The 22,117-nt window shown below is 41.9% G+C and overlaps 1 protein-coding gene and 1 long non-coding RNA gene across 2 annotated transcripts; one reads left to right on the forward strand and one right to left on the reverse strand.

Annotated features, from left to right (window-relative positions):
- Positions 1-839: 839 nt before the first annotated feature.
- LOC308586995 lies at positions 840-15,111 on the forward strand. The gene is made up of 4 exons (XR_014008176.1): positions 840-1,574; positions 4,618-12,892; positions 13,801-13,899; positions 14,410-15,111. It is a non-coding gene; the product is annotated as an uncharacterized lncRNA (long non-coding RNA).
- On the reverse strand, positions 6,705-21,305 carry SLC16A4 (solute carrier family 16 member 4; the record flags this gene model as incomplete). Its single annotated transcript, XM_081194192.1, has 8 exons — positions 19,982-21,305; positions 18,557-18,689; positions 17,544-17,687; positions 16,779-16,940; positions 15,667-16,227; positions 13,798-14,009; positions 12,280-12,373; positions 6,705-6,832 (listed from the first exon to the last, which is right to left on the reverse strand). The coding sequence occupies exons 1-8, from the start codon at positions 20,090-20,092 to the stop codon at positions 6,705-6,707; spliced, it is 1,545 nt and encodes a 514-aa protein (XP_081050318.1). The 5' UTR covers positions 20,093-21,305.
- Positions 21,306-22,117: the final 812 nt, after the last annotated feature.

Below are 22,117 nucleotides of genomic sequence, written 5' to 3' on the forward strand. Positions count from 1 at the left end.
AACGGCGCGCCGCCCACCCGTAACTCCCAAGCCTTCCCCAATCTCCTGACCCCTTCCCCCTTTGTTTTGACAGATCGGGGGAGGCTCGGGAGTCACGGGCAGGCGGCTGTTGCCCAGGAGGGGCGCAAGGCGCATGGTTTCTCTGCTACGCAAGGTGCAAAGGGGCAAGAGATCTGTACCGCCGGACGTCCCCAGTTCCCCTTTGGCAGCGGCAGAGAGCAGCTCCTGAAGCCAGCCAGAGCCAACTGCGCTACTAGGCTGGCTCCAGGCTGCTGAGGCTGCCGCTGCCACGTTTCCTGGGGACAGATTTGCACATCTTGGGGACATTCCAGGGACTGAATTTGTCCGGGGACAGATTTGCAAATCCAGGGACTGTCCCTGGAAACCGGGGACATTTGGTAACCCTATGACCTAAGGGAGATGCATCATCCCATTACATCATTACAGTTCCTTCTCTGTTCCTTTCTACAGTGGTGCCTCGCAAGACGAAATTAATTCGTTCCGCGAGTTTTTTCGTCTAGCAAATTTTTCGTCTTGCGAAGCACGGTGTCGGAAAAGTTTTGGAAAAGCTTCAAAAATCACCAAAAACCTCAAAAAAGGCTACCACACCGCGTGCTATGAGTTGCTCCTCGAAGTCAAGTCGCAACTGTATTAACGATATTAAAAAAGGAAACAAACTTGCAAAAAACGCAAGACGTTTTCGTCTTGCGAAGCAAGCCCATAGGGAAATTTGTCTTGCGAAGCAGCTCAAAAACCGCAAAACCCTTTCGTCTAGCGAGTTTTTCGTCTTGCGAGGCATTCGTCTTGCGGGGCACCACTGTATCTAACAATACATGTTTTCTAGATAAGTTGCCTGATCTGTACATGAAATTCTAAAAGTTTCTGTGCCATGTATCTGTGTAATGGCATGTCTGGACCGTAAAGTTTTATTTTCATTAATTTCTCCAATACTTAACTTGCCCTTTTCAGTGCTATGATACCCTTAGCAGAGTTCTTCTATGACCTTAAAACATTTCCTGGTGAGTTATTGTGAATTTAGATCAACATCATCTAATGTGTAATGTTAGAGTGTGTGGTACTTAGGTATGTCATTTACACTCAGTAAGATTAAGGGCTCTGCTCAGAAGAAAATACTTGGTGAAGTACAAAGCAGGTTGGTTTGCCTTGTACCACTTCAGAGAATCCTAGCTTGGATTTGGGTTCAAAGCAGAGCCTTGCTGCAGAAAATCTAAAGCTTTCCAGTGAACAGGCTGGGGTCATCAACAACTAGCTCTTTGCCCCCTCTTTACAATTAGATGAAGTTAGCCTCTTCTAAGTAGATAAAGCTTGCCAAATTTCATACAGATAGGTGCAGGGGTTGTTGTGCTAGGCCCCCTTTAAAGTTGTGGGGTGGATTTGAACTGAATTTGGCACTTTTGCTGCTCCTCCCAGTAACTGCATTGGGGCAATGTGAACTTTGCACCCTCCTGCTTTTTCCTTGACAGAGTGGATGACATGTTCCTGAAGCATGGAAGTATACTGCTTGTCTACAATTATGACATCATAGGCTTCAGGTGCTCAAAAAACAGTTACAGGTGAGAAGGGGATGTGTGCATACTGATGCACCCAATGTCCTTGCTTGCTCTACTCACAACCTTCTTGTGTGAAGTGGAAGGTCTTAATGGGGCTTGGTAAGCACATTCAAACCCCCTTCAGACCCATTTTTTGGGAGGGGAGAGGAGAGTAGGGACATGGGACTGAGGATCTCTATGCATGTCCTTGCACCACCTTTGAATATCTGAAAGGGCACACTCACACATAACAAAGTACACACAGGAAGATTACAGTACTACCCAAACACATATAATGTTTTCTCTCTTTTTTTAATGCTAAACTTAAATGCATGTACAACTTGGGTCACAGGTGGGGGGAGTCAGAGGTGAAGGCAATTTACTTCAATATAGGAACACAGGAAGCTGCCTTGCACTGAATTAGGCCATTGGTTTATCTAGCTTAGTACTGATTGGCAGTGGCTGTCCAGTGTTTCTGACTTTAAGGCTCTCTCTAAGCCCTACCCGGAAATGGAACCTGGGACATTTTTCATTAAAGGAGCTGCTCTTCCAGTGAGCTATGGCCCTGTCTCACAATAATAAATGCCCCACTAATATGAATAATGAGAAAGACACAGTTAGTGAACTGAAAAATAAGAGCACAAGGGATTTGTTGGGGAATTATGGAATGAATTTGAGAATGATTTCTCTGGATATAGGGAATGACTGGTTGGGATTGGAATAAGATTGGATGGGGAACCTGTGACCCTCCAGATGTTTGACTAATGTGCCTGTCATTCTTGGCAATAGGCCATGCTGGCTGGAGCTAATGGGAGTTGGGGACACAGGAGGGCCAGAGGTCCCCCAACCCTGGTTTAGATAACGTAGGACAAAAAGCAACCACCAAAACTTCACCATAAACTCCTTTGTGATCTTCGGATGAAGGGCTGTATAGAAATTTAATAACTAAGTAGTAAAATAATTACTGTTTCTAAAAGTGAACTGGCAAACAACAATGAAGATTGGTGGAATTGTTCAGATACATAACTCGCAAAAGCACTCATGAGTAAGCCCTAAATGGAAGCTGGAGGTGCCAATCACAAAACTTCACCCTCTTCACGCAGGGTGCTTTCTCTTTCTGGAGAGCTTGGTTGTATTAACACTTAACTGACTGTTTTGGGGTGTCTTATTTCATTTTCCATTCTGCTGACTCCAGATCATTCAGGAATACATTCAGTGACACCAGTGCTAAGACATATCAATGAAACTTCCGTTTACGTACCAAAAGTTAGTTGCACTTGAAGGATTCCTGTGTGCTTCTTTTCTTACCCCACTATTATTAAACCAACCTACTTACCTACCACCTCGTTTCACTAAACTTGTCCTCCTTAAGCACTGGATTGGAAGATAACCAATGTAACAGCCAATTTATAAAACAAGATACAGGAGGTGATCCAGGAAATTACGCACCTGTCAGTGTAATGTTGGTCCCTTCTCTACTGTAAATCCACTTTGCCACAATGTCTTCATCAACCTTAACCATTGTTAAAATGAGGCCAGTGAGATTCCCTGTTAAGCAGGGGTTGAAGCAGTTTTGCAAGACCAGAGTTAAAGGGTGTTTGGTTAGTAACAATAGTTAATGTCACGACAGAGGTACGGTTAAGGCTTTGAAGAGAAGAGCAGAGATTTATAGATCAACATATTATGGCTGCAGTGACTTTCAGAAGCAGAAGTATGCAAAGTAAGAGAAGCCACTGTGCAGTTAACATTCTTCCAGATGAAATCAGTAGACATAATTAAGAAATGGCAGGGCATAGTCTACTAAAGCCTGTCCTGTCTGCAGCACAAATATTATAAAAAACCTTGTCCATTCTTTATGAATATACCTTTAACTTTTTATTAGAAAAAATAGGATTTGAGGCTTTTGAAATACTGAAGAACCAAGGGGGGGAATGATGCTAATGTTTTAAAATACAGCAAAACATGTGGGAATAACCAGGTAGCATCCTCCCCTCCTGCTGCTTCATATACAAGAATTTCCTTGTTCTACCTACCACCACCATCAGCAGCATGCAATCTTTACTCATTTTCAGTTCTTACATGGTTCTTTGTCTGGAAGTTGCAGGCTTTTGTTTTGCTGAAATGACATGGATTCTATACCATTATTTCTGTACAGATGTTTGTACATTACTTGCACTATAGCAAAAGATGAGGTCATGGGGACTTAAGATTGTAAAGTAGCTGAGTTCTAGCATTATGAAACGGGTCAGTTGCACATCAGATCAATTAGCATGATGTCTACAGTGAATAAATGCACAAGAAAATACAGTTGAAAAGGAAGTTGCCAAGAAGAAGATGACTCGTTAAACTAGTTGTGGAATAAAAAAGCTCATACCAAGAACTAACTTAGTTGGTCTTTAAGGTGCTACTGGAAGGATTTTTTTTATTTTAGTTGTGGAATGTTTGTCTTCTTTAATGACAGATGTCTACACAGCTCCCCCAAAGTGAAGCAGTGTATAGAAAAAGGGTGACATTATGGTGTAGTTGACAGCACATTGTGTATGTATTGCAGCAGATCATATGAAAAACAGCTGATCTATTTTCATGCACACATACACATTCTGGTGAGGACAGGGAGCTGATGATTCCATGGATGCATGGGCTACACGCAGCCCTGAAAATAGCTAGCAAATGAGCTATCACCCAAAGTAAAGAAGTGTGTATCTGTACATAAACATGAACAACAGAAGCTAGACTGGTTTTGCCATCTTAGTGCGATTTAATGTTTAGATGGAAGGTATAGGATGCTTTTGAGATGAAGCAAGATTTTTGGCCATACTGTAATTAGTTTTCACATTGCCATGCTAATGTTGAAAATCCGAAATCAGTGCATTTCCCTGGAACATGTATTTCTGGTAAACATGGTAGCAGCCCACTGATGGAATAAAATGGATATCTGTTTTGGTGTCCTTGTGAAACTGTCTATACAGATGGTACATATCAGGAATTGTTCCTGTTTGCTGGACAAGGTCTGCCCAACTTGGGATTGCTGGTGATGGGGTTCCCTTCTATATCTTTTTGTCTGCAGTTCAACACCACTCTACCTCTATTTAGTAGAAGCACCTTCAGATCTGGCCTGCAAACTTACCATAACTGCAAAGTGTCAAGTCTAGGTAAATATGAATGATCCCAATTTCCTTCGTATCTTTGTTGTATTTGCATGTTTCTCTGTTCGGCTCGTTCCATTATTTTACTGAAACATCCTTAGTAGCATAGTTAATCAAACCAACTCAAATGAAACTAAGATCAGCAGGCCATCTATTCTAGTGCTGTCTGTTACCAGGCTGTACAATGAAAGACTTCACAAGTCAAACCCAGCCCACCCATCATGAATGGTGATCCACTTGGCCGCAATAAAACTAGTGTCTGGAACTGGGAAAGAAGATTGTCAAGTGTGTGACAAGCCACAATTCCTGTCCGTAGGGATGCATTAGATTTTTAGCTGGAGTTGCCTGAGTTCTTATACAAAAGTATGCACCATATTATTGGCTTGTGCCACCTTACAGGGTTTAATACCTCACATTTTGGTCAGTTCACCCTCATGGCTAGGAAGTTTTAAATGCCTGCCTGACGTTAAATACAAATGGTAATTCTCTTTGTGCATCCCATTCCATTGGGAAGACAATTTGAGTAGCAGCATTATGTACAAGGATAGATATTCCATTGTTGCCATCTAGTGGGTATTTGCTGGCGGGGTATTCACAGGGGTGATTAGCAAGTGGATACTTTGTTCTTGCTGCCTAGAAAAAGTGTTCTCACATGGAGCCACTTGACATGTTGCAAACTTTCTACATCAAAGAACATGGATTTATATTTGATATAATAATTATTACGTTTTAAAATCACTGCTACTAATAGGTAGGAAACTACCTCACACCAGGTGATACTTTTGTCCCTGACGCCTTGTGCTGCGTGCTCTGATTGGTAGTGTCTTAGGCAGAGATTTCCCCTGCTACTTTTTGACTTTTAACATTGGAAATGTGAGGTATTGAATCTAGACCTTCTGCATGAAAAGCATGTGCTTCACTTCTGAGCTATGGTCCCTTCCCATAGAATACGAAACATGAGTGTCTCAGTCTTAAGTGTATATGCCAAGAAGTGGTGATGTGTGTGTTTATGTACATGCAGCAAAACGTGTGTGTGATGATCAGAAATGCCTCTGGGCATTTGTAACCTGTGAACTAAACAAATTAAGGGGACTGTTGACAGATTTCCTTGTTCATTTTGTGTGATAGCCCCTGTAGGTCATCAGAAGTGACATGATCTTTGATCTTTTTCTGGCCCTTGTTTCCTTTTGAGTATAGGAAAGGATGCTTTCCTGTAGCGTATAGAATTACATATGGAAGCTTGTTCATTCTCAAACTATTACCCCCCACCATTAAACCACTTTTAACATAACCTAAAAGGCCAATATACCATATTCTGTAATGAAAAGGTCTGTTGCACCAATATATGGTACTTGATAAAATTTAAAACTTGATGCCTATGGTTAACTTACTCTCTAATCCTTTCTAGGAGACGGTGTAGTGAGAGCCAGCAGTGTTGTCTTCTGTCCAGATTCTGAAGACAGTTTGTATTTCACAAATTACTGTTGAAATGGAATTGACTTTCGGAGGCGGGAGGGGGACATTTGCTGTTAAATGTCTTTCATCCCCTTAAGCAGCTTTTCCTCCTTGGGTTTTCTGCTTACTCTTTAAGTAGTGACCTCTTTCACACTTTTAGGTTGCTAGTATTTGGACCTTCAGAGGTGAGTTAGCTTTTTCTGTGTTTTGGGATATTGGGAAGGCATGGGATACCAGGCTTGTTAGACTTGGCTATTAAAAATGTTTCTTGCAATTTTGTTTGTACCTAACAATGTGTTAAAAACACATTGTTTTATGGCAGAGGCATTCAGTTGTATGTTCAGGATTTGAAGGTATACTTAATTTCAGTTTTCATAGTATATAAATTTACTATCACACTGGTATGTTAAGGCACCACAGCTTCAAAAGGATATCTTTTGGAAAAGTCCTTTAATTTATTTCTTTTTATTACATAGTCAACAAACTGTTATAAATGTTACATGATATGGCTTCTTCCAATTGCTGCAGAATTTTGCTTGCTTATGTAGTCAGTTTAGCTTTTTTCTTGCCTCCATTTTTGGGCTACTGGTGCAAGGAATAGTGAAAGGGAAGAAACAAGGTAACAGCTGCCCGCAAAAATGAAGGAGTAAGCATATGTCTGAGTGTAATCATGTAGCCAACCTGTAGGAGGGAATCCGAGTTCAGTTACTTAAGTTTTTGATATTTCAGTTGAATATCACTTCATTTCCCACAACATTACTATTGTAGAGCTTATATAGAAGGGCCAAGGAAAATAGCTGAGTTTAAATGTTTATTCTGCAAGACTATAGAAGTCCACAGTACAATACTCAAGATTATTTTTGCCCCACCCAAAGCATTTGTTGTACAATACATTTTGGAGCATGAAACAAATACCAGTCTGGCCACACAGCAATCAGATGAGATACGCTTCTTACTTTGAGATATCTGACTGGTGTACTATACATACAAATAAATAAATAAATCCCTGTGGCCTTTTTTAAGTAACACTACCAGTTTTCCTCTGAGCAATATTTTTGTCCTCTGCCAAGATGTTCTTAAAATGTGCCACCAGAGGGCCCACTCTTTTTTCTTCACTGGAATACATGTCTGTTTCAAGGTATTCTGAAATGAACTCCCAGTGGAGGACTGTTTATACAGATTTCCATTCATGGGGTGCTTCCACATGCAAGTAGATCTACCCCATTCAGGGGCCAGTTGGCAGTCAGAGGCAGGCTCCATTTAGCTATCAGGGCTAATAGTTGCTGATGGAGTTTGATATGAATCTGGTTTTTCTGTGCAATTCTATGCTGGTTTACTTTGGAAATAAGTCTTACTGTGTTCTATGGGGCTTATTTCCAGGAAAGTGTGCATAGGATTGCAGTCTTACCCCACAAGTTAACTTCATTATGTGAAAGAGTACTTCTGAATCTACTGTGTGTCAATTTTGCTGATTGACTCCATGAAATAATTACTTTTTTTATCAACTTCCTCTACACCATGCATAATTTTATAAACCTTTTATGCCACACCATAGTCAACTTCTCCCACCAAACTAAAACACCTTAAAGCCCTAAATCTTTATTTTAGGGAAGTTTATCCAGCCCCCTGTCATTTCAGTTGTTGTTTTTTGTACCCCTTCCAGTCCTTTTTGAATTGTACACAATATTGCAAATGCTGCCACACTAGATTTATATCAAAGAGAGAGACTGTTTTAGTTCTTTTCCTAATAATAACATTTTGTGTTTTATTGCTACTGTGTCCTGAGCTGACATTTTCAGTGAGGTGTGCACTCAAGCAAATGCATTTCCCCCTCATTAGTTTCAGTTAAGACCCCATTGCTTTGTATAATAATAATAATAATAATAATAATAATAATAATAATAATAATATTATTTATACCCCACCCATCTGGCTGGGTTTCCCCAGCCACTCTGGGTGGCTTCCAACAAAACACTAAAATACAGTAACCTATTAAACATTAAAAGCTTCCCCAAACAGGGCTGCCTTTAGATGTCCTCTAAAAGTTTGGTAGTTATTTCTCTTTGGCATCTGGTGGGAGGGCGTTCCACAGGGTGGGTGCGACTACCTGGTTCCCTGTAACTTGGCTTCTCGCAGCAAGGGAACCGCCAGAAGGCCCTCGGCGCTGGACCTCAGTGTCCGGGCAGAACGATGGAGGTGGAGACGCTCCTTCAAGTATACTGGATCGAGGCCGTTTAGGGCTTTAAAGGTCAGCACCAACACTTTGAATTGTGTTTGGAAACGTACTGGGAGCCAGTGTAGGTCTTTCAAGACCGGTGTTATATGGTCTCGGCGGCCGCTCCCAGTCACCAGTCTAGCTGCCGCATTCTGGATTAGTTGTAGTTTCTGGGTCGCCTTCAAAGGTAGCCCCACATAGAGCGCATTGCAGTAGTCCAAGAGAGAGATAACCAGAGCATGTACCACTCTGGCGAGACAGTCCACGGGCAGGCAGGGTCTCAGCCCTGGACACAGAATTGACCTGTGCCTCCATGGACAGCTGTGAGTCCAGAATGACTCCCAGGCTGCGCACCTGGTCCTTCAGGGGCACAGTTACCCCATTCAGGACCAGGGAGTCCTCCACACCTGCCCGCCTCCTGTCCCCCAAAAACAGTACTTCTGTCTTGTCAGGATTCAACCTCAATCTGTTTTGCACTTACTCAGAATTGCCTTTGCTATTCTTCTGTTAGTCATTCACCCAGTTTAGAGAGATCTTTCTAGAGTTCATCACAACCTGTGTTTCACCACTCATGAGTAATTTTGTGTTATCCGCAGTCCTGACAGCTCCACTGCTTATCCTTGGCTCCAGGTTTATGAAGTTAATATTTATGAAGTTAAATAGCATCTCAACGCACATCCTTTGAGAACCCTACTGCTCCATTGTGAGAACCATCTTTGTACTTTATACTCTCGCCTTCCTGTTCTTTAACCGTGTTAGCAGTTCAGATCACCCCCTTATCTCAAGCTAAGTTTACTTTGCCTTTTGTGACACTATAATGGCTGTATGATTTCTCCTATCTGCTGCTTTTGACCCAAATAATTCTAATTGATTTTAGTCTTTTAACTTGATATTCTCTCTCTCTCTCTCTCTCTCTCTCTCTCTCTCTCTCTCTCTCTCTCACACACACACACACACACACACAATTAGCCAACTTGAAAGTGCTAATAAAAGGGGTACTATCAGTGACCAATATGTGCATGTTCAGTAATTTCATGTTCTTTCTTTTAAGAACTCTCAGGTAATGTGACTGGGTTGCACTCCAGTGACTTGTTAATTTGTAATTTGTCAGTTAGCTTTAAACATCTTCATTTGTTGCCTGTATTGACACAGCACCTCAGATGCCCTCCAAGATAACAATAGATTCTGATTTGGATCTCTCTGCAGCTTCTACCACAGTGACTAGTGATGCAAAGATTCCATTTAGCCTCTGGAGTCTCCCTCTCCTTATTCAGTACTTCTTTTACACCTTTCATTAAGGTACTATGTCTCCCTGGTTGGTTTCCTACACCTGCTGCATTTAAATACATGTTTTGCTCATGCCTTTAGCAGTTTCCTCTTCATTGCTTTAATTGTTTGCTTTCTTGTTGCTTGATTTCCCCCCCCCAAAAAAAACCCAAAACCTTGTGTTCTTTATTTTCCTCATTTTAAAAGTGCAGGTAGCCAGTGTAGTACCCTTCAGTTGCTACTGGACTAGAGAGCTCCCATCAGCCCCAGGCAGCATGACCAATGTTCAGGGGTGGTGGGTGTTGTAGTTAACAACATTTGGAGGGCACCAAGTTGCCTTTTTCTTCACACTGTTGTTTAACCATTCTAGTAGCCTGTTGGACTTGTATGCCACAGGTTAGAAAGGGAATGAACTATCCGAGTTTCTATTACAATGGTTTTAAACAAACTCCAAGGTTACTGAAGGGATTTGGCCATCCTTTCAACTTCCATTTTATGTTTTCAATTCTGCCTGCTACGTAAGTCCTGAGGCAACATCTAGCCATTTTGAAAAACAGATTGAAGACTAAAATCACACACAAAGCAGGCAACTCGGGGCAGAGTTAAAAGGCATAGCAGCTTCCTGGAGACGAGCACAAGCAAAGGCCTGGGAGCACAAATGTGTTTTTAGAAGTTGCCAAAATGACATTAACTTTGGCATTTTCCTGAACTCAGAGGGCACGTGGTTCTACAACACGAACACTACCACAGGAAATGTGAAACTACCCAGTTCCAGGAATGTGAATGTGGAGTTGTAGGTGTGCTTCCTCATCCACATTCTCACCCAGTCATGCAGGACGAAAGACAGCTGGAGGTGAAAGTCTCTCCTAGTTGGCAATGAAATTTGCCAGCGTTACAGGACAAGCCAGCATTGGCTGGTTGCCTGGGCAAATGGGATTTATTTTCTCTTTTGAATGGGTCTGTACCACCTTAAAAATCAAACAAGTCAAGTACATTGGATGTCACAGGAAAGGGGCCTTGTATTCCTCTAGTCCCAGTGAGGGCAGAAAGGGAGAACCAACATTGGGTGCCTACTTCTTGCTGCTATGGAAATCACTGCAGGGTGTTGGGAGCAAACCAAGGGAAGAATTGGCTCCAAATCCTTTTTAGTCCCCTGACACCCTTTCAATCTAGGGAGGAAACTGTCAGCCCTATAGCTGGCACAGTGAGAGTGCTCCTCCACCTTTTCTCTCACCTTGCTGGCAAGACCTAGCAGGAAAGTAGATGTGATAGTTTGTTTGCCTTCCATTCTCCTTTTAAAAAAAGGATTCCAGCCTCATTGAATTCAATGGGGCTTACATCTCAATAGGCATGCAAGGGATTTGAACTGTCAGTGTCTGAATGCAGAGGTTATTCCCCTACCCCAGCTTTTCTGGATTATCTGTCATTTTGTTCCTGGCTGCTTCCTATGCTGCTGCAACTTGATTGGCTAACAGCTACATATGTTCCTTTTACTGGTATGTCAGTTACATGCTAGAGGTGTATTAATTTTTTTCCAGGGGAATGAGGCAAAGGAACCCTTTATCACATGGGACTGTGAGAGAGGATTTAGGGCCTTTTTCCATTATCATAATTTATCCTAATGTGCCCATTGATTCTTTTCCAGAGGACTCCACACAGAAAAGGGAAAGACAAAGTAGGGAAAAGGCTAGTCCATGGGGATAACCAACACGATTCCCTCCAGACGTTGTTGAACTCCCAGCTCCTATCAGCCTCAGCCAGCGTGGCCAGTGATCAGTGACGATGGGAGCTGCAGCTCAACACCCAGAGGACACTACTCTGACTACCCCTGGAATAGACAGTCTAGGGAAGACCGTGAGAGCGAAAGAGGGCCAGAGCTGTGAAGAAGGAAGGTAGGAGGCAAATACCCAGCCTGCAGCAACCGTGAGCAATATTTTTCCTTACTATTTTTATTTATATTGCATTATCTATGTACCTGGCATTTCACAAAGTTGCTTTACAATAGACAAAAGGGAAACAGAGGAAGTGGAAGGATATGAGATTGTTTAACATTTAAACTGATGGTGCTACACAGTTGCTGCTGCTTATTTCCCTTGTGGGTGGGCAACAGTTCACTGTTACTTCCTAAGGATTTTTTTTCTCTTCTAGAGAGGCTTGTACCCCACAGGCAAGAGGAAGGATTAAAAACACAAATGCATGCTTTATACTCCTTTTCCACACACCTTGAACAGGGTTAAGGAAGACCCTTTTTTGTGCTGACTTTTAATATAAAATGAATGAAAGTCCATAAATAGGTTGGTCTGTTGATAGTGTTTTGGAGGGGAAAACCCAATACAGAATCCAGTGAAGTCATTGTGTGAGTGGAACAGCTTAACACTCGTGCAACTGAACTTTCCCTTCCTTCTCCTCTCCTAGAGGACTCCCTGCACCCTTTGAAATCTGCTGGGGGAAACATCAGAGCAGATATCAGGGGATGTGGAGGGGAAGCAGCTGGAGGAGGAGAGGGAAGGGAAGTTCTGTGGCATGAGTGGAGGTCATTCAGTTTGTGCAGTGACCTTGTTGGATACAAATTTTACTCAGCCTTGCTTTTGACAAGAAAGGAATTCTAGCACTCTTTCAATGGAAGGAAGAGGTTGTTTTAAGTTACCTGCAATAGGAGGTCCAGCGAGGACTGCAAGGCCAGCAATGAATGAGGCATGTCCCAAAGCACTGTGGAATCTGGAGGCTCCTACAAACTCTACCTGTTGAAGCAATCAGTGTTATTTATATGTTTTATAAATATTTTCTACACATTGTCCCCTATTTTGAAAACAGTTTGCATGTTCCCTTCATTTGCATGTTTAGAAATACATTTTTAAAGACAATAATAAAAATAAACCATCTGCAATTAAGCCATAGGTGACCAATCTCTGGCATAGCCAGTAGAGGTTTGTGTGATGTGATAGGCACATGGGTCTTTCTCTGGCATAGACTTGAGCAGGGGTGACAAACCTTTTCCAGCCAGAGGGCTACATCCTGACCCTTCACATACCCCAGGGCTACTTTGACACCTGACGCCCTTATGGTGATGTCAGGTGACATCTTCAAAAGAGCTCACTGTCAGTCCCAACCAACTTCTTGGTGCCCACAGTGAGTCTCACTTTTTTCATTTGCAGGTTTTGTTTGGATTCAAACTCCATCTACAGATGGAGACTTTTCTGCTGCAGACAGGCATAGCTATCTACAAGGCCAGTCTATAGAAGAAAAATGTCCATTCACAGGTACATAAACTACACTTGCAGCAGATGTACAACTTCAAATGAGCTTACTGTCAGCAAGCCTCATTTGATGAGGAACAACCTGAAGCACGCTTTAAGCTCCAGATCACAACCGTATGTTTATCTATCCCACACTCCTGACCCCATTTATAATATCAGGTGGGTGATGTTTGGGGAAAATGATTCCACAGAGCAAATTAGGGTCTAATTTGTTCTGTGGGTTGGAAGTTTCCCATGCCTGGACTAGAGTCATATCTCTAGTCCTCCCTGTTTATCCAGTGTTGTACCACTGCATTCTCCCCAGCTCAATATATAATATTTGAGGTCAAACCAACCCAAGGACTATAAATGTATGTAGCTTGCAGTAGAATGGAACAGTCTCATATTTTAGAACTGTGACATGCTTGCTAAAAAAGATTGGCCACCACAGGTTTAAGCAATCTGAAATTAGAGGGGATGACTATGAAGGGGATGATTTTCAGCAGGGAGAGAGCAATCTAGACTCGGAGAACATTTCATACCAGAGCCCTACAACTGATGCCCCCACCCTGCCCAAGTCAAAGGGGTTCAATTAAGCACACTTTCAAAAGTGTGACAGAAGTAATGTGTAGTTTGGTTCTGAGGCCGTACAGAAGACTTGTTTAATTAATGCTTTGGAGGCAGAATCACAGACTCAAAATGCATTGGGTTCAATCAAATAGATCTTCAGAGCATCTGTAAGGTTTTCTCTCTCATGTTCCTATGTACAAATGGAGCCTCAGGTATATCATGTTCAGAGCATTTTTAGTTTTCTGGTTTATCTTCTGTGAACTGAAGTAGGTGAAAGTTTTGGATGGGCTGTGCTTTATAATAATTCTGGATCGCTTTGCTATTAGCCTTTTGATGATTAATTGCTTTCTTCTGCTTACCAGTACAGGAAGTATCAGAGCCAGGTATCCACCACTGAAAATGGCAAAGCCTACAGAATAGGTCATAAGTAATGGGAAGGTTGTGGCAAGAGGACACAGCAGGTTAGTGACACCACAAAAAATGAGGTACATCTTGTGGTAATGATATTTCTTGATCCAGTTCTGATCTGCAATCCAACCAGAGAGCAAAAGGCTGACTGTCTCTGTTATACCTAAAGGGAAGCAGAAAAATAATGAATTTTCAAACAGAATTTATGTAGTAGAAGCTTTGAAAAACACAGATAAAAGGTCAGAAAGGAAAGAGTTTGTACCCTCCTTTTATTTCTGTAAAATACATGTGAAAATTCAAAATTTCAAGCCCAGAGGTTGGTGGCAGTTTACATGAAAAAAAAGAATGTTATTTTACTACCTTTTATCTCTTTAACATTTAATATTTCCTTGCAGAGATCTAATACTTTAAAAAAAAAAAAAAATAAAATATCCTCCCAAAATAAAATAAAAACAGCTCAGGAAACCTGCTGTCTTTTTTATGCCACTTCTAATTTAGCTTACTACTTGCTATTCTTATGAAAACATCAGTGGCTCACATTGATTGTTTTTGTTTTTGTTCAGGACTAATTTGTTGATCTGCTTAATTGAAAGGTAAGTGCCATCCATTAGAATTTTGTATTTCATCACTACTAATCGCCAACAGTGATATCCTGGTAATCTGCCCATGGGGGGGGGGGAGGTCCTCAGGAATTCCCAGATTTTTATATGCCATTTGTGAAATATTTTATGAACAAGTACTAAAAATATTTTCAAAGCCCTGGCTGTCTTTTCCCCTCCTTTCATTTTACAACAAAATATACTGGCTGCAGTCTAGCAAACTTGTTTATGTAGAAGATTACATGTATGCATGCAGCCAGTTTCGTTCTGTTTTGTTTTTTTGTTAAGAGAAAGTTTGCACATTCGAAATTATGGCCATTTGCCATTACCTTCAGTCTGCATGTCTCATATTTTGTATCCCTGCTCAGTAACTAGCTCTCTTAAAACAGTCACTTAGTTGCATGCAATTGCTAGGTTAGGGCCCAAGTCTCCAACTCCTACTTCTCAAAATTGCTTGCTGACAAGTACATTTGCCACAGATGTTACTCCCTTCATATGCCACTCTTGGTTTTTGGTTGGCAAATTTCAGATTGGAGGGAAGGGGAGTATTTTGGGTGGGTGACTGGATTTGGGCTTGGAACGTCTACTTGCTGATCCCTATTATGTATCATTGTCTTACAATGGTAGACAATGGCTTCATTTAATAAAGTCTTTTTAATTACTGGAGTTTGTTTCTTATTTCATAATACAATATCAAATGGGGAGGGGAACAGATTCTGTGCAGAACAATTTACTTAGAAGTTGATTAAGACACATTTTAAAAAATAGATGAGGTGGCAGATTAAACACACCAGTTGGCATATAAAACACACATTTGAGACAAAGAGATGAGATATATTCCGTTATTCAGTGTATTGTATTTACTATTATCAACAACACATTCTTGATGGCCGCAGCACACCAGTGTCAATGTTTCTAGGGAGCTATTTATTAATCCAAAATCATATTCAGTTTTTCCCAGGATCATTTCTGTTGTGTTGTAATTTTTTTTATCCTTTCTTGTATTGCTATGAGATCTTTTTATAACTAATATTTTGATTTCATACTTAAAAACAACAGGTCTTTGGGTGGTTGTTTTTAATAGAGTTGTATGTTGAGTCATAAGCAGTGTTACATTTCTTTTCTACAGGAATTAGTTTCTCTTCACCCAAAGTGAATTATTAGTGAAGCTGTCATGCAGAGATCTTAAGAAAGCCACTTTAGAAGTTGAGTTTTTCTTACCAGCCACTGAAATGATGTAAGCAGTATCCATTGGCTCGATGCCCAGTGTTTTAGCTCTGGCTGCAAGGTGGAAAGTGGGGATAAAGTAGGCTAGCTGGCTGAAGAGAAAAGACCATGTGAAAATGTAGAAGAAAGGGTTTTTTAGCTGGGAAAAATCAACATGGCATTGCTTGCAAGAAAAAGGCTGCGGCTTGGAATTTCCCTCCTTGTTTGTTGGAAAGCAGTTTTGATTACCATTCCGACTGGGATGTTTGTTTTTGTGGCTCCCGTTCTCTGGCACTTCAGAACACTTGTCGTTTTCTGGGGCTAATTGTAGTCCAACATGCTGTAGATTGTTCATACTGATGGATTCATGATCGAGGGGATCTGCTCTGTTCGGTTCTGTGGTGCCAGTTTTATCTTGGCTGTCTTCAGTGGTCTCTACAATTTCTAGGTGCACAGGTGTTTGTTTGTCTTCGTGTTTAATACTTACAACTTTCTTTTTCATCATGTTAATCGGTCGTAGTAGCATGCTAGAAGGAACAAGGTTCAACATCACGCCACCATATATCAGTAGGGCACCTAAATGATTAGACAGAGATTGAGATGTGACATTCTGCTGCAATAACAGGGAAATAGAAATGTTAATAAATTCTATTAGCACCCCCTCTGAAGGAACATTTTGGTGACATTCAGAGGGTCTAAAATAAGTTAATTTTCAGTCATGCTGGGAGAATTGGCATTCTTTAAGGCAAGATATCAGAGGCTTTTCTACTTCCTTCCCAGGACTCCCCAAGGAGTCTTCTTCCACTTGCAAAAGGTTTTCCTGGCTACGGAGATCATTTGGGCCTCTAATGACAGATGTATTCAGGACTACCGCAAAGGTATGCGCTTGTTCCTTTCAGGAGCAAAGCACACTCCCTCAGTGCTGCTCTCTGGACTTGACCATGCAGATGGGAATGACTCTACTAATAAAGTGCCTTCCTGACCAGAAAGATACCATGGTCAATAGTATAAAATGCCACCAAGAGATTGAATAAGAGTAGCAGGGTTGCACTCCCCTGTCCCACTCTCAAAGCCGATACACATAAGGTGGTAATTACAATGAAATGTGGGAAGTGAAAGCTACCAACCTTGCCATCCATACGTTTCTATCAGGACTTGAACAAATGGTGTTAGTATAACACTCAGTCCCATTCCTGAACGGCCAATTGCATTGGCTAGAGCCAGGCGTTTCTTGAAGTACTTGACAATCATCACAGCTGCTACCTGATACAAGCTAGCAAAACCCAATCCTAAAATGTAAAGAAACACATAAGAAAGATGCTCCTTCTCCTGGGCCCATCCGAAGGGTGGTAGGCAACCCTAGATTTGGGTGCCACACAACGAAAGGAGGAGGGAAGCTTCTGTCGTACAGGCTCAAGTTATTGAGTGAGTGGAACTATTTTGTTGAACTATTTTGCCCAAACCAAAATGTAATATCTTGATATTTTAATAAGCACGCGCGCACACACACACACACATATATATTCAATTTCAAAAGTAATCTTAAGAGCTGACAAAACGAACTCCAGATGATGTCTTTCTCACCTTCTTCAATGTAATTTTTTTTAGGGCATGTGCAACAAAATATTTTTGTCTACCTAGTGGGTCACATATGAATGAAAGGGGGCACTTGCCTGTAGGTGCCTCCAGTAGCCCAACAGGTAGAGTTTGTTTGTTACCCATAACTTTTTCTAAATTGGGCCCTGTGTCTCAGCAGTGCAGGAAGACCAAAAATAAACAAAATCCCCCCCCCAACCCAACATTAGCCTGACTGTTACTCAGTTTTTCTATTTCCAGTTAGACTTTTCTGTTACTGTGGCTGATTCTTAAACATATGGTCAAGGTAAGCTCACCTGTCAGGAATCCCATAGACACACAAAGAAAGGGGATGTTTGTGGCCAAAATGCTGATAAGACAACCAATGCCAACCAGGCAAGCCCCAATCACTGATGCTGGTCGTTCTCCTATAATTTCACATACTACGGTTACCAGTGGTGCTGCAACAGAGAAGAAAAACAGCTTCATGGTGGCTTGGGGAAAGGGGTACAACTGGCAGAAGGAGAGACATTTTTGCCAGTTTTAGGGAATATTGAACCTGGCACATGCTTAACTTTTGGAAACTATATAATAGAGCTGTCAGGAGAATGTTTTCTGTTGCCTAAACAGAGCTGAGAGAAAAAATTTGCTTCAACATGGCTGATGAGAGTAGTCCTTAATATTAGTGGAGTTACTTATCACATGTGTATCCTCTTTTCTGCACCGAGTTCAGAGTCGTATGCATGGCATTTCCCCTTCCTATCCTTCTGTGTGAGATAGATGAGGCTGACAGACAGTGATTAACCCAGTAAGTTCTGCGGGCAGCATGAAGATTTCAGTTCAGGTGTCCCCATTTTAAGCCCAGCACTATCCACTACATCAGGGGTGGCCCAAAGGTGGTCTGGGATCTACTGGTTTATCTCTGGGCAATTTGGGGGAGACCAGCAGCAGTTTATGTCCTTCCTTGCTCCACTGGGGAGACCTTAGGGTTCAAGGAAAAAATGAAGTAGATCCCCTAAACCTGAATTTTGCCACCATATTGACAGTGTGGATGCCATTGATGTGCATCTATACTAAACAGTAATTTACGCATTGTCTGTTCTTACACCCTGGTCTTAGATGCTTATAAGCTTTCAAGTGTTTTCAGGATGGCTGTATACATAGGTTAATGACAGTAGTTACTTAGGCTTTGCTTTCTTATTGTAAGCAACCCATGGGGCAGCAAACAAATGCCGTACATGTGTAAAAAGTACCACTAAAGTGTTTCAAGACTATTTCTTCAAATAAAGTATTTCTTCACGAAGTCATATTCAGCCGTATTTGTGCTAACCTGCTAGGAATCGAAGTGAGGACATGATAGAACCAATCCAGCTGATTTGTTCAGAAGAACCGCCAACATGCTCTTGAAAGGCCACAAAGAAAATGGCAAAGTTTTTCGCTGTTCCCATTGTAGATACATTTACCTTAAAAGAAACAAAGCATCCAGTAAAATTGAAGCACGTGTATTGCTTGCTGCCACTTGTCCCTGCCCTACAGAATGTAGCATTTTCCATTTTTAGAATAACACCTGCTATTCCCTGGGCAAATTTGTGATGGCTTTTAACTTTGGATCACTCACAGTTGATGTGAAACTAAATGAAATGGTGCTGAACTCCAGTGAGATTTCCCAAGTCCAGAAATTAGCTGACCTGGGAGAAAAAGTAGCCTGGGAGGAGAGGAATGGGAAGAGAGGGATGGATGGTGCAACATCCCTCCCAACTCTCCACTTCTCATTCCCTGACCCATCCACTGTGCTCAATTTATGGCTTTTAAGCAAGCATTGAAAGACACAGATTTGCAGTTGGTGGTCTAGTTCCATCCTGGCAAACTGAAAGGGAAATTTTGTTATGCATGAGTATTGAAAGTGTCCCATAGGCTGCCAAGGAAGTTCCCAAGGGGGAGAGTTCTTACTGGGAATGGCTTTAGTAAGAGAGCCCTGTCAGTGCAGACCAGCACTGAAAGGGAGCCCTACTTGCCAAGGAGCAATTGGGAACAGACTTTTAAGCTCAAGGTTGCTCCTTTTCAGCCATGTCTTTACCTGCCTACATAGGTAGTCCAGTGTTGGGTAGATGGGTCTGGTCTGGGGAAATGTCTCACAGGCAATATTGGGACCCCTGCTGGGTCTGAGGTCTCCCCCACCACTCTGTGGTTGTAAAATGTTAGGTGGGAGATTTAATCTCATGGTGTGCACCCCTCCCCTTAATGTTTCTCTTCTTGGCTATTAATATGTTTTTGGGGGTTGAGCATTCAAATTCTGCCCCCCCCACGCTGCCCCCAGTTTTATTCTGTGGCTTCTGAAAATGTACAGAGTGGCATTCAACTAAGTGGTTGCATGCATGGAACAAAGTCCACCTGTGCAATGGAACACTGCCCCTATGTACTCCCTGCACCCCCTTAAATTTGTGGGGAGGGTTAAGAAACCCCAGAAAAGTCGACAGTAAGGTCTTATTTCATGTGTGGACCTCATTCCCTGTGCAAATACCCCCATTTTTTTATGTAAAATGCAATATACATAAAGGTGAAGGACTGTAGCTCAGTGGCAGAGCATTAGTCTCCCATGCAGAAGATCTCAGTTTCAATCCCTTGTTGTCTCCTGCCTGAAACCCTGGAGAGCCTCTGCCAGTCAGTGTAGAGAATACTGAACTGGCCCGGTATAAGGGAGCTTCCAATGTTCCATAACCAAACCTCCACAGACTTTGTTACAATTCTTACTTACCAGAAAAAAGTTAAGCATAATCATCCACCCCCAGCCTCCATCGGGAGCTTCTGCACCGTCGTGTGGTTTGGTGCTTTCTTCAGCTTCTGGCTCACCCTCTGTTCTCTCCATTCCTGCTGCAGATTTGAGCTCCAGCAAGTAGCTGCAATTGACTTTGTTAAAGGGCTCTTACACCCAAAAGATAATAGTCCACATTGCTGACAAACCCTCAAAATAAAAGCTACCATTGCTGCTTTAACACGGTCTGCAGTTTTTCAACTTAAACATTAACCCAATGTTTTTAAACACTAAAACGGTGGTATCACCCTAGTGAACAAGATGGACCTCTTAATTTTACTGCCTTCCTAGTTGTTTTTGACTGCTTCAAAATTAAAAGAAAAAAATTATCAGAGTGGTTTTGTTTTTTTAAAGCTCTGTGGCAGTTAAGGGATATTTTTATCAGCTAAGACTTTTGCAGCAAGATCCTTCTGCTTGACAAGGGAAGCCTCGGAAGTAAATGTCAGAAACTGTCCTGTATTGTGAGTCACACAACTGCTGCCTCTCAGGGAAAAGGCTTCTGAATTGACCCTAGTACATCCTGGGCAGCAAATAACACAAAAAGGCTTGTCTCCATAGTGCTTTGCTGAAGCCTGGGCTCTAGCATGTCTTGCATGCTTTTTAATTCAAACTCCAGGTTTCCCTTTCATCTTAATTGTGCTTTGGTCTCAACTCTTGGTTTCAGCATACACCTGGTGAGCAAAAAATTCAGGCATTCAGTAGGCATTAGTTTAAGGAACAGCCCCAGCACCTGAAAAGAAGGCTTGTTGAAGAGGACAAGAAGCAGTTGCTGTTCTTCTGCACAGGCTTTTAAAGCAACTGCTTGCTGCATCAGCTAACTTCTACTAGGCCCTGCTTATTTACTAGCTTCCCCTGCTCAGGTCCCTCTCCCAACCAAGGTGCGCTAACAGCAGAGGCAGGAGCCTGGCCATGCCTCCCACATTCTTAATTCCTTCCTGCTAGAGGGTTCAGGAGCAAGGCAGGATTCATTTATACAGAATCGTTGAATTGTAGAGTCGGAAGGGACCACAAGGGTCATCTTGTTCATGAGTAGGCAAACCAAGGCCTGGGGGCCAGATCCATCCCAATCGCCTTCTCCATCCAGCCCACGGACGGTCTGGGAATTAGCGTGTTTTTACATCAGTAGAATGTGTCCTTTTATTTCAAATGCATCTCTGGCTTATTTGTGGGGCATAGGAATTTGTTCATTTCCTCCCCCCACCCCAAAAAAATATAGTCCGGCCCACCACATGTTTTGAGGGATGGTGGACTGGCCCACGACTGAAAAAGGTTGCTGACCTCTGTTGTGGGGCATAGGAATTCAATTTTTTCTCTCCAAAATATAGTCTGGCCCCCCACAAGGTCTGAGGGACAGTGGACCAGCCCCCTGCTGAAAGTTTGCTGACCCCTGTTCAACCTCCTGCAATGCAGGAATCTTTTGCCCAACATAGGGCACGATCCTGAGATTAAGAGTCTCATGCTCCACTGACTGAGCGATCCCTTTTGTTCAGTGTTCCATTTTAAATGCCTGCCTGCACCTGTAGAAGCTATAAAGAGAACCTACAGTGCCAGTACCCCTACTAGGAAATGTGTGTTTGGACTAGTTATGCAATGTTCTTTGGTATGAAAGTAAATAATTGCAAAATAACCGTGACAGGTCAAAACACTGGCCATTTCCTCTTAATGGCTCCGTTGTACCTTTAAAATAAGAAACCCTGCATGTTTGAAGGTCAGCAGCTGAAACCTAGCTTCAGAGGAAGCCCTCTGTACCCTGATTATAAGAGTCTTGATATCATTGGCGAAAACAATGTATTTTTTCCTACAAGTGGATTGAGCCAGTGCCCCTGGAGGTAAAGCCCTTGTCCTGGCTCACTTTGAATTATTATTATTTTTAAAGAAATAGCTCAGCATACCACCATCGGCATGAATTTATTTGATTTTTAGATTACACAATAAAAAATATTCCCTAGCACATGAAAAGGTAGGTTGGTTTTCATCTTGAGGAATATGTGATATTTCCTTCTTTAAACAAGTATCCATAAAAATAAATTTCTTTATTCAAGTATTCTAGGTTAGAAATGTGATCTTGGTTTTTTAAAA

Source organism: Podarcis bocagei (genome assembly GCF_964188305.1).
Source record: "Podarcis bocagei genome assembly, chromosome: 5".
Lineage (NCBI taxonomy): Eukaryota > Metazoa > Chordata > Lepidosauria > Squamata > Lacertidae > Podarcis > Podarcis bocagei.